A 17,975-nucleotide genomic window follows, 5' to 3' on the forward strand; every position below is an offset into this window, starting at 1 on the left:
TTCTATATTATGTAACAGTACCTTGTTATGACCCACTCAAATGGAAAACGGTGAGGCAGCAGTCTGAGCTCTTTGTAGGAACTCTTAGGATCTTAACAACTTTGTAGGGGATCAAGAAATACCCTTCCTTATACTAAGGTGGTGGGAGGCAGAAATGGGTTACCGGAATTAATACATTTTTCTTCAGTGATCAGAAAGAAACAGCTGAGCGTGGATAGATAGGTGGTAAGAAATGGCTGGAGGGAAAACAAGGCTTAAAAAGCCTGGATCAGGGGGTTAAAAAAAAAAAAAAAGTGCCCTGAGCTTTTTTAGATGAAAACATTCCAGTCTTTAGAACTATCAAGATCCATAGCAGTCTTAGATATGAGACAGTAAAAGAAATCACACCCAGGCTGTTTCTAGTTGTTTGGGAATCTACCTTCCTGAAATACTAGCTCCTGTTTGATATCACTATTTATATAAGACTCACACTCACTGTGTGCAACTGTTTATCTAAGACACTTGTTAATTTATATCTCTGCTTATTTACATAGCCTTTGTTAGTTTAGATAACAAGAGTAGGGCTTGAATGTAAACCACCAAAATGAAGTTTTGATTGAGCAGAAGGATTTTTACTTACTTCCTAAATATAAGCATGGGATGAAGTTTAAATAACTACTTTTAGAGTTTTAGAACTAAAACAGTATCCATTATCCTCTGAACTTGCTGGTTTTTTTATAAGAACAATTTTTTTTAATCCTGAAATATTCTCAAAGTAGCCTCACCAAAACAAACAAAATAAAACATGCATATGATGAAAACTTTTATAAAATGATATGCTAAATGTTATTCTTTTTCCTTAAGATTGTCACTTATCTGATTTTTGTGTGGCTAATTTGAGAGATACAGAAACTCATGAATTGTTAAAAGTGTTTAGTTCTTTGGAATTTAAAATTGATGCTTATCTGTCAGCTGCAAGGGGAACTTGTTTACTTCCTTCATGTTTCAACATTGTTCAAAAGTTTTGCATAAAAGTATGTCCCTATCAGATTTATCATTACAAATACTGTCTCTTTAGTGTTAACACTTTATAAATAACTTCCATAAATAAATGGAAGTTCTAAGTCTTCTCCAAAAGTAGAAAATTCCATGTAATAAATCTTCCCCAACCTCCCCTTCACCTCTCCAAATATATTATTTCCTCTTTAATTTTTTGTCACCAAAGTCCTTTGGTGACTTATAGCAACTAAACAGGTTTCTAGTATTTGATCTAATAGTTTTGGTTTTTGTTTTTTTTTTAAGATTACTTTTTAGACTGAAATATTTTGACTATGCCTCAGGGAAGAAAAATAAAAGACACCATGGTTATAACAACCTTTTTATTTTTTTTTAATTGCTAGAGCTGGCATGAATGAATACAAGATGACTCATTCAATGAGAATTTGGATGCTGGTGGAAATCCAGGTGAGTTGAAAGAAAGGCCTGGAACTTGTGGGGAAAATGGTGTCAGGGAAAGAAAAGAAGACTCAACAATTGCAGGAAAACAAACACAGCCAGCTAATATTTAAAGCCAATGAAGGCCAGAAATACACAACACCAGGGTGGGGGAAGCCAAGGGTGAAAAGTTTCTAAGCTGACTATTGAGTGGATGTAACTCACTGACTAGTGTGCCCATGTGGGATTTTAATTACTCGGACATCTGTTTAGCAAAGTGTACTACTAAATAGGGATCAAATACAGAGATCAAATTACGTAGGAAGGGGAATGGAGATGACATTCATGAGTCAGAAAGGAGAGCCATCAGCCAGGGGACAATCAATCCCAGCTTTACGTCTCACCAACAGAGAAGCAATTATTTTAGATGTGGGGCTGGTTAGCATCCTCGGTCATGAATTTAATTAAATAACCCTCGAGTGGCAGAAAACAGAACAAAACACTGTATTTAACTGTCAGTAAGACATGCAGCATATAAATGATCCAAATTCCTCCTCTTTCCCCCCTCCTCCTACATAGATCTGTAATAATTTTTCTTTCCTTTCCCAATTTAGTCTTTTCTTCCCAAAGGCCTACAATGAAATATTTGGTATCGATGGTTTAAACCAGAGAAGCAGGATTTAGCACCAAAATCGTTGCAAAGGTATAATTTGAAAAATGGAAAAGAAAAAAGTGCAAGGATTGAGTTACCCTTTGAATTCCTTCCTTGGGCTTAGTACAAAAGCTAATAAATTCACAGGAATATCTTTAAATAAAACCTCTGTGACACTCTGACTGATCTTTATTTGGCACCTTGAATGGATAAGGCAAAAGACACAAAACTTAAAAGTTCAAGTGGTCAGAGCAAGAATTGTAGGAAACTTCCCTAAGCATGGGAGAGACCAAGAACAGCATATATGGCTGCTTTTTAAATGGATATGTTAAAGCCAGCCTCAGTTGGTGTGGCCACTTAGAGTTCTATTCTGAGTCATTCATTACCTCAGGACTAGCTCTGCACACAGGTCTCCTTTCCCCTCCTCAACTACTTCCCTGGGCAACACCAAAATTCTTCCACAACCCAACCCGGATCCATCTGTTTTCCTCCAATGCTGTTCTACTGTTTACAAACAGAAGCAGCCAGCCGGGGAGAGCTGAAGTGACAGTATATGTCTACAGACATGGTACTAGAGTATGGCATGGAACAACCAAGCCACTTCCCTATAAAATGAGGCACTATGTTGTTAGTTCCTAGTGCCTCAAAGCCAGAGTGCACGGATTCCTCCAGTGGGCTGCCATGAAGCACTCCAAAAGACTCAATTATCACTGTTTACATGAGTACATCTAAAATTCCTAGGAGACTCTGATCGGTGAGTTCACACAATAAATATTCAAGTGGAAGCTGTGGGATACATTCTGAAAATCTCCTTACAGTGCAGGGTCCTTTCTTCTAAACTAGTCTTTTTTCTTTTTCTTTTATTTAATTAATTAATTAGCTAATTAATTTTCTATTTTAAAGTCCTAAGACTTGCTTCAGGCACTGCTAACCTCAGCTGAGTCCATGTGGCCTACGCAGCTGGTCAGAGCAGCAGTCTTGTCATAGAACTTGAAAAGGGTCTGTTCCTCCTTGGGCAGGCCGTCCTTTCCTAGGATCTTCACCTGGGCCAGGGATGTAGTTCAGTGATGGAACATTTGACTAGCGTGCTCTAGACTCTGGGTTCATCAACAGCTCCAAAAAAAAAAAAAAAAAAAAAAAAAAAAAAAAAAAGAAAGAAAGAAAGAAAGAAAATACTTCCAGAGCAGAGTTGCTTTGATGGAACTCTGTGGTGATACCTTGTTTGTACAAATAAAGCTTGTCTGAAGGTCAGAGAGTGGAGCTTACCATGAGATGGCTGGGCTGAGAAAGGAAGCTAGTGAGGTGAAGATGGCTGTGGCTTGCTCTTCTCTCTGATCTCTCAGCATTTTCTCCTATATCTGACCCCAGACATTTGTTATTAACACCTATTAGAACTTGTGTTACAGAACTCTGCAGGACTTCCTCGTACCAGGCTGAACACAAAGATGAACTAGTATGGATGGCTCCTTTCTTGCTCTTGTGAGTACACCTAGATGTGTATCTAGAAGAAACAACCATCTAAGGCTTCCTCAGAATAGCTTCATATGAACACTGGGCCCTAAAACCTCTTCACTTGTACAACAAACATAAGGATTTTGCCTAGTATGAGGCAAAGTCATTGCTATTGAAGGTAAGATTCCATGCTGTTCAGGGCCTTCATTATGTTCCATGATTTGTATATGAGCAGACCTCTGGCTACATAGCTGCATGGTGTCCCATGGTCAGACGATCCATCTAAGTCAGGTCATCGTAGTCTACAAGAACTTTTGGAATGTTGTTTCTATGGGTTACCCTAGAAGTTTATGCTGTGATTCTTCTGTTGTGATTCTGAGAAACTTCCTGGCCTCCTTTCCTTTTACTGAGATTAGCTTTGCTGCTGGCTCCATGGTACAATATTTAGTGCTTTGAACTTTGAATCTACAGATTGACTTTGAATTTTTAATTTAATTTATTTATACAAGTTTTACCTGGAATGCTTTTCTAAACAACATTTCACAAAAGTCAGAAGAGTAGCAAATAGACTTTTATTGAGTGCTTGTATGCATAGTGTGGGTCATGTTCTACACAAAGGCACCAGTACTTCATGTCATGGTTTATGCATTAAACATCATAGATTTGCATGCTTACAAAGAGTCTTCTAGTCGATGGCAGTCAAAGTGTCTTATTTTAGCAAAATAAGACTATTACAAGAATTTCTGCCAATGGAAACAAATTGTCTTGAGGATTGGTCAAACTTTTCAACTCACACAAAGGTATACAGACCAATGGTGACACTGCTTGCTATCCTGCCAAGTCCTATACTTTTTCAGCCTCATTTAACCCTCAGCATTGTCTCAAGAGGGTGCTACTGGAAATTGACCCATGACTTCACACAGAGCATAGTAGCTTGGGGATTCTCATGTTGATCATGGTCTCCTTAAAACTCTGCAGTCCCTTCTACACTGCGTTATTTCAGAAAACTTAAGCCTCAGAACTTGAAGAGACTTGACTGTAGTGAGAAAGTTGTCTCAGCCTAAATCAGCCAGGGGCCAGAAGCCCTGAGTCTCAGCCCAGCCTTAGCCACCTCTACCCAGTTCAGGCTTGCTGTGGTGCTGGTGATTCCTGGAGCAGAAGAGAACAAAGCAACAACCCTTGGATGGTTTATATTGTGCATGTCTCAGAAACATGTAAAATGAAGAACTCAATACAGGTTGTAATCATTCACAAGCAGCTGAACAACTTTATACCAGCCTACTTTGAACATTTACCAACAGTAATGTATAATTTGATATTTTGGTATAGATTTTTACTAAGAATGTGTTACAAATAGATTGTAAACTAACAGGATTTATTTAATGTGTAAATATCTATACTAGACCATCTTATGATGGTGATATATAAATATTCTTGATCCAGCATTCAGTTAAAATTACCAATCATGAATAAAAGGAACTTAGAAACACATAGTTTTATACTGATCCCTAAATTAATTACTGAGGAAATACTATCCCCTAAACCCATTAAGAAGGATAAATAATGAAAACTCTATGCTCTATAAAACAAAGAAACTACCATCTCTCTGTGAATTTTATTTTTAAAACTCTTGAGTAACATGGATACATTTCTCTCAATTTTTTTTTTCTAACTGTGCAAGGCCTAGGAAGCCATTTGAAGTTGGACTAACTTCTTAACGAATTCTTCCTTGGGTTCTGAGATCTGGAAAGTTTTTGCTTCCCTTCCCTCCCTCTGCCTTTCACACTATGACTGACATTCTTTAAAGCAGTGCCTTTGATTAGGATCTAACTTATAGCCTCAAGGACTAATTTAAAACAAAATGATGTGCTCATATTTTACCAAAATCTAATTTTAAAACTCAATAGGCTTTGAAGCAATTGGTAAATACAACAGTTATGGATATAGACTTGTCACTTGATCTTGTCAATGTCTGGGAAAATAACTACAAATTAAGTTTTCTAAATGTCAAATTTGATGGCCAAATAAGCCCCAACATTTGCTAGGACTTATCTTAAAGGGATGGTTACAGAAAAGTCTTCATCCCTTCAAGGTCAGGTTCTAAACCTGACTTCTTAGGGATGGCTTTGGGATTTAAGGACAGGGTTAATGTTAAGTAGGGCTTCATTTCTAGCAACAAACCTTTCATTCTTTAAGAGATGGAGTTTTTGTTGAGGTTAGAAAAACAGGTCAATGTCCTATGAATATGAAGCTGTCATTTGTTTTCACATGCTGCATTAAATATGACTGCTTTGTGCTCAGTGTCTTGTGGCCATTTTGCTCCATCTAGGAAAATGAGTGTTAGAAAGCTCCATGAGGGCAGGAAATACAGTTTTGCTTTATCACAAATTGGGGTTTAAACCCCAGTGAGGATTAGGAAACACAACATAACTGTTGGCCAAAATGTGTAACTTTGTCCATCAGATCTCCCATGAATCACACCAAGTTATGTAGAACGGAAGAGTTATAACACTGTCACCTGCTTTGTTAGAGATTGTTTCCATAAGCATCTCATGAGAAAGCTGAATGCATATCATCACCCTTCATCCTAACAGACTGGTGACTAGAACCAGGCTTCAATATCCCTTTCAGAAAGGTACCATTCATTTCACCTCTTTGTACGCAGCTGAAGTAGCTTCACCTGCAAAAAGAAGGTCTGGCCAACTCTATTCCAGAAGCTGTGACAGCAGTTATCCCTCATTTGTGAGGAATCCATATAAAAAATTAAAATTTGAGTAAACTACAGGTGACAGCAGAAGAGGGGTTAGTCTGCATAGCCAACTGGCATCAATACAACTCAAGCAGGGAGTGAAAATAGAACATAATCAACACCAGACATTATTTTTGCTTGAACACAAATTTTTAATATTATATTAAAAAAGGTTTTATGTTGCTTAAAGTGTCTTACAAAGAAACATTTTATACAGCTGGGCATGGTGGCATACCCCTTAAAGCCAGCACTTCCAAGCAGAGGTGAGCAGACCTCTCCAAGTTGGAGGCCAGCCTGGTCTACATTGTGAGTTCCAGGACAGCAAGTGGTACATGGTAGACCTTATCTCAAACAAAAAGAAACATAAAATTTCCTAATCCCACCTGATAAAATTAGAAACATCTAGCAGAACAGTATTATTCTTAGTGTAGTACCCTTTGATAAAGATAAAGACATATAAAGTGAAAAATGTCAACTACGGAGTATAATGATAGTAAGAAGAAACGAGAGGGAATTTACTATTCTAATACCTAAAGATATTTTAATCTAGGTAAGTTAATTTTTATTACCACCATTATGATCATGTAAGAAAAACTGCTGTTGTGTTTTTGTTGATTGGTTTTTGTTTCAAACAGGGTCACACACACTAGTCTCACACTTGAAATCCTGACAACATAGCTTCCCCAGTATTGAGTTATCACACAAGGTGAAAAACATCTAAATAAGAAGGAAGCTGGGTGATGGTGGCACATGCTTTTAATCCCAGCACTTGGGAGGCAGGGGCAGGCAGATCTCTGTGAGCTCAAAGCCAGCCTGGTTCTACAGAGTGAGTTCCAGCCTATGCAGAGAATCCCTGTTTCAAGGAAAAAAAAAAAAAAAAAAAAAAAAAAAAAAACACACAAACAAGGGAGGGAAGGAGAGGGAACTGGGATCAATCTGTAAAATTAAAAACAAAGAAAGAAAAATGAAAAACACAAGAAATGATGAAAGCTATTTTTATCTCCTCAGAACATTAAATGGCTTAGAAGACAAACTGGATGGACTGAAAAGAGAAAGGGAAACTTAATAAATAAATAAATAAATATTATATTTTCCTGTGAAATAAGTCTAAGAAATTGCTATAAGGAAATAAAATAGGCCGTGAAAGTATTAAGAAATGAAATCAGGAGTGGAGGTGTGTGTTGCACATACAAGAGTTCAATCCTCTGCATACCACCACAAACAGAAAACCACTAGATATTCTAGCTTAACACAACTAAAAACGAGATGGGAAATTGGTTGCTGGTTATGAAAAAGGTTTTTAAAGCTGTGACAAAGCTGTTTGTTGGTAGAAAATAAGGAAGATGGAAGTAAACCCAGGAAAATGCTCCATGTAAATGGGTACTTTCATTTTGAGAAAACTAAACATAACAGCAGTCTAAGATGGAAACTTGAAACTGGTTTTTCAGAACTAAGCCTACTGTAGCTTGGGGAATTTCTAAGATATCCTGTCCCTCTCTATTCTTCAGGCTTCTAGGAAAGCTACTCAAGAAATATACCTTTAGGGTCTATAGAGAGATGGCTTAGTAGTTAAGAGCCCTGACTGCCTGCTCTTCCAGCGGACACTAGTTCAATACCTAGCATCCACATGATGGCTTACAACCATCTGAACTCCAGTCCCAGGAAATCTGAAGCTCTTTTCTGGTCTCCCTGAGCACCAAGCATGCAAATGGTACACAGACATACATGTAAACAAAACACTCATACACATAAAAAATTAGTTAAAATGCGAATATCCTATTAGGCCCAAAGACATAGGCATAACCACCAAGACTCCTGATCCAAGCACAAGTTTGTAAGGACAGAAGTGCATTGACTAAGTAGGAAAAATTAAGAAAAAAATTGCAATGCCATTTTTAATGTTTTGTTGCAATCTGCTTTAACCCCATTATAGCTTCTCGTGTGAAATGCATTAATGTGGGCCTGCTGCTATTGCCCAAATTATATCTTAAATCCTTGAGTATGTGAATATTGAAAATATGTTGGGAAAATTAACCTGGGACAAGGGAACCTGAGGACCCATTTTCCATGTCTGGGAATCATGACATGACCTCTCAATGAGAATGGTGAGCTTGACCATCAGAATGCATGAAAGGGGAGGAACACTCCATGTAGGATGAAAAGTTTCAAACCCTTAACAAAAGAGGGGGGCTTTCCTAAGTCCTTAGGAAACCAGGCAGGCTAAGGCTATCTGTAGCTCTCTTGCATTAATTTAGTGCACTTAGGTAACCACAAGTCTTTTTAAAGGGCCCTGCATTTTTGCCACCACCTTCCTCTTTCCACACTTCTCCCCTATTTTCTGTATGACTGACAAGGTCAGTTTTCCTTACCCATCCCCATGACTACTAAGGATTTTCAGACAGCATGTCTCGTTTATACCCAGTCATAAGGATGTGTGTGTGTGTTTATGTGTTTTGTAGAAAAATAAATACCTTAAACCCCTTTATTGCCTTTTAACCCTTCCTTAATGCATATCTCTGTGCATGAAAATGATTATCACTAGTCTTTCATACATTGAAGCTAATAATTTATAAAGCATTACATAAATATAGAAAACATTAAAGGCATTTCACATCGAACAAAACTGGAATGTACTTAGTTGAAACATTTTAGAAAGATCTTTAACAACTGTTGTGCATAATCCTCTGTGAATCTGACTATAATATATACTTTGCTCAGTTAGTGAGCGGCTGATAGCTGTCCACCCTCTGCAGAAGTGTATCTGAGTATCCGGGGGAATAGTACCTGAAAAAGAAAACCTGCTGTCAGACACATGGAAATTTTTCATACAGTAGACATGAAAGAGTCTATATAAAGAACTTACTGAAATAATTTATGGGGTTGGTGAAATGGCTGAACCAATAAGGGCACTTGCTGAGTTCATCCCTGGAGCCCACATAGTAGAGAGAACCAACCCTACAGGTCTGACCTTCACATGCATGCTGTCCTGCATGCGCACACACATGTATGTGTGCACAAGTGTGTGCATACATAAACACATGTAAACTGTTGTAAAACAGACAATCATGGGTAAAACATCACATATGTTCCAGTAATGCTTAGAGCATATGAAGGAAGAGAATCTTATTCACAGTGTTGCACTAGATCCTGAAACACTTCAGTGTCTGAGCACATGCCTTCAATCCAGTGGTTATACTTCAGAGACTTCCTTTTTATCACATCAAATGTGTATGTAAGGATCATAGCTAATAATGTCTTCTGTATGTTAGACCATACAACCTATTACTGCTAATCAATTTCTGAATTCCAATTGCCTTAAAAATCATATCTGAAAGTATAGCTTGATCAGAACCAGTCATAATTCAGTTGAAATTGAAAATGGTTTTGCTAAATACTCTTATTATATACAACATAAAATTAAACATCTTAATTGATCCTTGGGCATATATAGTACCATACATTTATATTTCTAGATTCCTAAATTAAGCATCTTATAAAATATTTAAAGTATTAAATATACTAATAGTGTGTATGAATAGTGATATACTGTGGAAATAATTTTCATTTACACAAAAAAACCAAATAAAATCTAGTAGGTATTCTAATGTTAGAAATAGATTTAAAAACCTAGGAAATTATAATTTAAAAACTTCAAAAATAGCCAGGCGTTGGTGGTGCACGCCTTTAATCCCAGCACTTGTGAGTTTGAGGCCAGCCTGGTCTACAAAGATAGTTCCAGGACAGGCTCCAAAGCAATACAGAGAAACCTTGTCTCAAACCCATCCCCCCCAAAAAATCCAAAATATTTACTCAAAGTGATTAAGCCTCTGAAAATGTTTCCTATAGATAAGAGTTCTTGTTGAAACCTTGTCTTTTGTCTTTATGCCTACTTAGAAAGTCATAAATTTGGAGCTGGAAGATGGTTCAGTGGTTTAAAACACTTGTTGCTTTTCCAGAATATTTGGGTTCAATTCCTAGTTATAACTCCAGTCCCAGAGAATGCACCGTCTTCTGACTTCTGAGGGCACCACACAAATGTTATGCAGTCACACATACAGGCAAAATATCAATACAGAAAATAAAATAATAAATCTTTTAAAAGGCACAATTTCTTCTATAATGTATCAAGTTAGGGTGGGCAAAATGAACTATATTCTCGTCAATAGCGTCTTTGCTCACATTTAAAGTTAGAGCACATACTACCTAAGATGCTCTTTTAAAGAGTGTTCTTCTTCCTGCACTCATGTACATAGACACATACACATATACACTCACATAGACATATACATAGACACATATGTACTAGACACATACATATACGCATATGCACTCACATACATAGACACATATTCACTCATGTACATAGACACATACATATACACATGCACTCATGTACATAGACACATACATATACAAATATGCACTCATGTACATAAACACATACATAGACACATAGTTAAAAATGAAAGATAAGACAAGATTTAGCTGGGTATGATAGCTCACACTTTTTTTTCCTAGCACTAAAAAGGTAAATACAGGTGGATCTCTGTGAGTTTGAGACCAGCCTAGTCTACATAGCAAGTTCCAGATCAGCTTGACTCTGTCTGAAAAAAAAAAAAAAAGTTTTCATCAAAAGGCCAAAAAGGGCCACAGGTAGTTTTTATTTGAATATGAGGAGGCAGGATTTGCAAAACTGTTTAAAATGTGCTACTCCAAATGGTAGCCACTAGTCACATGGGGTTGAAGAACAGTAGAAATAAAGCTACTATGCTAAAGAAACTAAAATTTTAAATTTTACCTTCAAGACTGACAGATTAACTCAGGAAAACACAGACAAAAAAAAGACAAGTCTGGAATCATTTGTGAATCCTCCTTCCGATGTAAGTTCTATATGATCTAAATTTACCCCAAATATTTCCAATGAGATTTACCCCAGAGTTAAAATATTCTAGAAGTAACAAAATATACAAGTTGAAAGTATATGGTTTGGATATCTGGATTGTTAAAAAATCATTAAAATTTACCATTTTATTTTATCAAATTGTTCATTTACTGTGAGAAAGCCTCATTTCAACTACTATTGTGCTAAGGATTCAAAACTAGCTTCCTATTAGGAAAAACTATGTAATTTCAGCTCTGCAATGAATGGCATTTTAAATACACCAGAATAATTTTATTTTATATTTGCTTGCTATGCATTTATCATCAAAACAAATAGCAAAATACAAGGAACCAAGTACTACTATATAATATCTCTAATATGATGACAAAATTAATTTTCTTTACCTAATAATACTATTTAATATTGAGAAAAAAATAAGAATAGAAATGTTCCAAAAAGAGCTGGAAGACTTTAGTCCCAGCACTGGGGAGGCAGAGGCAGGCAGACCTCTGAGTTCAAGGCCAGCCTGGTCTACAGAGCTAGTTCCAGGACAGGCTCCAAAAAAAATACAGAGAAACCCTGTCTCAGAAAAAAAAATTCCAAAAGGGACAATAAGAAATATTGACTGAATTCAATTCTTATAAGCCCTTTGACTATTATGTCATTTTAATTCTAATGTTATGAGATATGTGATAATATTTATAAATACAGCAATTCTAGCTTAGGAATATAAATAATTGTCTTTAAGATCACACAGGAAATAATTAAAACTGATATAGGACTCTAAGTCTACCTGGATACATGAACTGAGCTTTCATCAGAGCCATAAAAAAAAAAAAAATAGTGAGACATTCCTTCCTTCCCTCTAGCTATCAATCACTGCTACTCTAACCTAGCTCTAATAGCTTTTAATCAGAATGTAAGCAAATTAACTTTACCATAGACTATGAGGAATTTGGGTTATTCTTGTTTTTGCTGTTGGGCTTGGATCTAGTATATTACACCATTAAGTTACTAGAACTGTGCTAGGTAGCAGACTGTATACACACGCTCTCCCTCATCAGATGTGTCCCAACGGCCCCTTTCCTCCTGACAGTGTGCAGAGATCCAGAAGGCAAGTTCAGAACACACTTGTGGCTGGGGAGTGGGCCAGACCTAAAGAATAGGTCCTTCAAAAGCCTAGTCCAGACCCTTCCTTCTTATAACACTCAGTAGAAATGATGAATTAAAATTAAAATTGGAAGGAAATATGAAATTACTTTTGGGCTGATGTTGTCTTATAAAAAATAATTAGCCCTAAAACAGTTGTCACCAACTGATTTTTGAGAAATAGATAACTGTAAAAATAAAACCGTTCTGAAAACTGTTTTCAGTGTCTTAAAGATTTCCATAAAATGTTGTTTCATAGCAGCTAATGCTTTCTTTCAGAAAATCAGGAAGTTGGCTAACCAAGAATCTTCATGAAAATTAGATAGTTTTAAAATGAAATCTCAGCTGGGCATGGTAGTACATGCCTTTAATCCCAGCACTGCTACAGAGGAAGGAGGATCTCTGTGAGTTCAAGGCTAGCCTGGTCTACAGAGCTAATTCCAGGACATCCAGGGCTACACAGAGAAATCCTGCCTCAAAAACCCAAAATAATAATAAATAGTATTTTGACAAACTACCATGTATTTTTAATTTTCACTGGTTCTTAATGAAACTGTACCTAGAAAGGGCAAAAAGAAGAATTTATTCAAAAAACTACCTTATCATTGGTTGATCAATTCTGGGAATCTTTAGTTTGCCTTTTGTTCCTCCAGTTTTATTTTATTTTGTTTCTTAAAACACTGAATTGAAAGTTATCTTAAGCCTACATAAAATACACAGTATTTTTCCTGAGTGTACATACATCCACGTACAAAAACAAATTTTATTTATCTCCAGAATTCCTTCATTTTGGGCTCTTACAAGTATTTTGTTATATAGCTTTTATTATTTGTATATTTCACATATGCTATGGCATACTACTCCTTTGATATCATATACTAACATATTTTCAAAATTGGCTTATTGGAATTGTTTCAAGCTCCCATCAACTTCTTAAGAGTGAATAACCTTGCCTGGAGAGATGGCTCAGTGGTTAAGAGCATGAACTTACAGAGGACACAAGTGGGAGCCTGAGTTCTGTCCCCAGCACCATCTCAGGTGCTCCAGGGGATCCGTCTGGACGCACCTGCACTCATTTACACATACACACAGAACTGTAAGTTTTTAAAAAGAATTCAAGCTAGGCATGGTAGCACACACCTTTAATTCCAGCACTTGGGAGGCAGAGACGGGCAAGATCTGTGAGAGTTGAGGCCAGCCTGGTCTACATAATTAGTTTCAGGCCAGCCAGGGCTAAATAGTAAGACCGTGCAAGGAAGGGAGGGAAAAGGAGAGGAAGGGGGAGAGGGAGGGAGGGGGGAGGGAGGAGCACATAAAGTTGTGAGTAAAAACAATATAATCTTAAAATTATCTTGTGCTTTTAAACTCAATGTTACTATGTTTTTAAAACCATTAATGTAGCTGGGCAGGTGGTACATGCCTTTAATCTCAACACTCAGAAGGCAGAGGCAGGTAGATCTCTGAGTTTGAGGCCAGCCTGGTCTACAAAACAAATTCCAAGACAGCCAAGGCTACACAGTGAAACTCTGTTTCAAAAAACAAAAAATTAAGTTTTAAGTAGGAAGAGTAGGTGAAAGGTATAATTTATGTAAGTTACAGCCTGTGAGTTGTTATGGAGGGAGTTTTATTTGTGGAGAAAATAAAACTATATCTGTACTATATGCTCCATATTGTTTTTTAAGACTCAATTCTTTATTCTTTTCTTGGCAAATTTGCTTTTGTTTGGGGCTTAACCACATAGTTTTCCTCTAAGTTTACAAGACCTAAGACTTGGGTCTAATGCTCTAAAAAATGGACTTCATGTTGAGAAATCTTAATCTGGGTTGGAGGTGTAGCTCAGTGGCATGGCTTGGAAGGTCTCCTGTAATCTCAGCATTCAGGAGACTAAAAGTGAGAGAGTAATGAATTCAGGGTAAAATCCAATCTATAGAGCAAGATCATCTCAGACAACAAAAACAAACAGTTGCTTCCTGCTCCTAAACCTAATCCTCTTCTTTGTGTGTGTGGTGTGGTATGTATGTACGTGTGTGTATATAAGTGCACCACTTACCACCTTGTTTTTGGGAACAGCAACTCTCAGTGAACCTGAATCTCACTGACATCAATTTAGCAGGTTAGCCTGTGAGCTCCTGTGTCTGCCCCAATACCTAGGACATGTGCGGCCCAGGTACTACACTGGGGTAGGAAGCCTAACTCAGGCCCTCTTACTTGCATAGCAAGCACATCTATCATTGAGTCATGTCTCTAGCCCCCAAAGTCTACATTTTGGCATAGATATAAAAGCTAGAGATTTGAAAACAAAACAAAAAAGTTTCTGTAACATTGAGCTGCTTAAAGTCCATTTTCCCCACCTTACTATTTCCTCTGGGTAACAGCTATTAATATTGTTGATGTATTCTTGGAGGAGAGAACCAGGTTCTGCTTTTATCTCTTGGATCTTTTTAAGTCCACCACTCATTACAAAAAGCCTTCGAGCTTTGCTATCATGAGGCAGCACCTTAAAAGGAGAAACAGGTTAAGAAACTTCATGGTTACTGTTCCAAGTTTCCAAGTTAGATTATTTCTCTTTAAAAGCAATATTATATCAGAAGTCATGTAGGAGAGCATTTATATTCAATATGTCACCTGTAAAATAAAGAGCTGATGATTGGAAGTGAAATACATTCTTTTCAAATTACATTAGCCCTTGTTATATAGATAGAATAAAGCAACAAAATGAGCAAAGCTGGTGGATCCACTCATACCTAAAACATGAATCTCAGGTCTCCCCACTGTCGGGAAAAGTAAAGGCAAGCTCCTTAACAAGGCAGAATGGTCCTTTCCCATCATCTGCTAAATATGTCTCCCAGCTTCAGACTTTAGCTTTGTGTCCAGAATACCATAGCATACATGCTATGTCATCGTTTGCATTTTCCCCTGGGGAAATGTCCCCTTGTCTGGTTAACTCTTCCTCATTGTTTAACACTTAGCTCCCCTGTCAACTCCCCTATTACCTCCAGTAAGGAAATGCAGGTGTGGTATGGTGGCAAACACCTATTCTCCTCAGGTAAAGGCCAGAGGATCATGAGCTAGGTAGATTGTGACTGGAGTTCAACCTAAGGTATACAATGAATGATACCCTGTCTTTTAAAAACTAAGGTAGTGCAATACATAACATTTGGCAAGCATGTACAAGTCCCTGGGTTTGATTTCCCAGGGCTGGAGATAGAGATGGGAGGTAAAAGGGAGGAAGGGGTTAAAAGGAGGTAGAAGAAATGACCTTGTTTATAAAGCATTAAAACTGACTATTCAACTGAGTTTGCCTTTTTAACTAAAGAAAGTGTAATTGGCTTTAAACACGTGAATGTTTGTTTGTTTTCCTATTACTGTGTATGGGCATGTGAGCCACAGCATGGACATCAGAGAACAACTCTGTAAAGCTGGTTCTCTTTCCACCTTCTCACAGGCTCCAGGAGTTGAACTCAGGTAAAGCCTGGCTGGGTAATGCCTGTATTTGCAGAGACAGCTCCCCATCCCCAATGTGGGGTATTGTTTTAACGTTATTGATTTGTGTTGTGGGGGTCCATGTGCCATAGCACATTTGTGGAAATCAGAAGGTAACTTGCAAGAGTTGGATCTTTCCATTCACCAGGTGGGCTCCAGATTGCACTCAGCTTTGTCAGGAGTGGTGAACACACCTTTACCTACTGAGCCATGTCACCGGGCCCAAATGTCTTTTGATTGTTTTTGTTCTCATTTTTTGATATTTTATGTACCTTAGCATATGCTGCCTCATTTAACCTCTACAACAGTATATGGAGTAAGTATTCTTATTCCAAATTAGAGCGATCAATACTTTCCTGAAGAATTAGAGCTATAACTTAGAATATGACTCTGTAGTAGAGCAGTTACCATGTGTGTGGCCTTAAGTGCCATTCCGAGCACCAAACACAACGCAAAAAATGTAAAGAAACAGAAACTGAGCTTAAATTCATGAACTCTTTGCCACATGACTTGTGCAGACCCCATTCTCTTTCTTTTGGTTTTTGTTTGTTTGTGTCTGTTTTGTTTGCTGGTTGCTTATTTTCGAGATGGGTCTCACGTTATAGCCCTGGCTGGCCTGGAAATCCCTGTATAGCTCAGGTTGGCCTCAAATTCCCAGACAACACCTGCCTCTGCCTCAACCTACATGGTAATAATTTAGTTTTTAAAATGTGTATGGTGTTTGGTCTGTATTTAATTCTGTGTGCCACATGCATGCCTAGTGACCATTGGAGACCAGAAGCAGCCATGGATCCTCTGGGAATGGAGTTATAGACACTTAGGAGTTGCTGTGTGGGTGCTAGGAATTGAAGTCCTCTAGAAGAACAGCCAGTATTCTTAACAGCTGAGCCATCTCTCTAGCCCCTATAGACCCTATGTTTTAATTCAGATAGGCAGAGTACAGTTTCACCAGTTCCCACCAGTTGAGGGACACCATCCTGACTGTCAATGACAATAACACAGTTGTTCTCTTCCAGTCCTTGCTGCCTTGTTGGCTGTGTGCTTTGGCAGCTTGACCTTTCTACACTACCATCAATCTGCAATGATCTATGAAATATGACAGTTGCATTTGCTTAAATTTTTCATAAGAAACCACTGTGCACCAAATGACCGAAAGCATCTCCAGCAAGTATAGAGTTTCTGAAAAATATTTCAGTGGCTGAAAGTCCTTTTTCTTTCTTTTTAAAGATTTTTGCTATGTTCCTAGACTGAAGATAAGACTAAAGTACACAGGAAATCACTAAAAGATAAATTTCAGCATAAATTATGCATAGTACAAGGTTTTTATGTGTTGGAATATTACTTCCATTTTACACCTTTTAGGAGGACCATGCAGAAAGATGAGGACAGTATGAAGAAGGGTAAATGTTTCACTTATCTGTGAGTTTTGTTAACCTAAGTTACCTGTGTCAATTGAGACTGGCAAGAGTTGAGACCAAATTTTACAGAAGAAAGCTGAAAAACAAGCTCACAAATAACGTACATTGTTCTCTCTTTTTCCAGGCTATGATAGCATTCCTTACCTTACTGAACTGTCCAGCTACATACTTCAGGATATTGGGAGGTGCATCATAGAGAAATGGCTCGAGAGCTGGGAGGTAGGTGCATTTTTGTATGATATTCTTTATGGCCTTTTTACTCTATTGAAATACAAAGCAGAATGCATACAAAGCTTGGCAATTCATGTCTCATATTCCTGGATTTTGAAAATGAAATCAGTTTCTTGCAGTTGTTTCATTTTTAAACAGTTTTCTGAAGAACTTGACAGCTGAGCCCTCTCTCTAGCCCCTGTGGCCCTATGTTTTAAGTCAGATATGCAGTGTACAGTTTCACAGTTTCTTAACAGCTGAAAAACTATCGTGACTAGTTTTATTACCAGTTTTATTAATTGTATTCTGTTAAACTTGAAACTATGCAGTGAGTCACTGAGCTCTTAAATATATAACAGGACATTAAAATTGTAAAGTCTACTTATGCACTGCAAATTAACATGTATAAGTATAAATGAATGTATAAGTATATTTGTGTAGCTATTAAACAGATATCAAAGCACCCTATTTGTCTTAATCAGCAACTATGAGATAATAGTTACTATGGAGTATTCTGTTTCCTATATAGTATTCTACACTGCCTAAAAGATTCCATGCTCAAATGGA

General features: G+C 37.4%; 1 protein-coding gene across 1 annotated transcript in view; it reads right to left on the reverse strand.

The window, feature by feature from the left end:
* Positions 1-8,789: 8,789 nt before the first annotated feature.
* Spag6 (sperm associated antigen 6) overlaps positions 8,790-17,975 on the reverse strand; it is a 58,674-nt gene continuing 49,488 nt past the window's right edge. Inside the window, exons 9-11 of the mRNA XM_051205705.1 lie at positions 17,343-17,459; positions 14,649-14,794; positions 8,790-9,050 (exon numbers count right to left, since the gene is read on the reverse strand). Of these exons, the coding sequence (XP_051061662.1) occupies positions 8,981-9,050; positions 14,649-14,794; positions 17,343-17,459 (333 nt within the window). The 3' untranslated portion in view covers positions 8,790-8,980. The remainder of the gene's footprint in view (positions 9,051-14,648; positions 14,795-17,342; positions 17,460-17,975) is intronic.

The sequence above is a fragment of the Phodopus roborovskii genome, unplaced genomic scaffold (genome assembly GCF_943737965.1).
Source record: "Phodopus roborovskii unplaced genomic scaffold, PHOROB, whole genome shotgun sequence".
Taxonomy (NCBI): domain Eukaryota; kingdom Metazoa; phylum Chordata; class Mammalia; order Rodentia; family Cricetidae; genus Phodopus; species Phodopus roborovskii.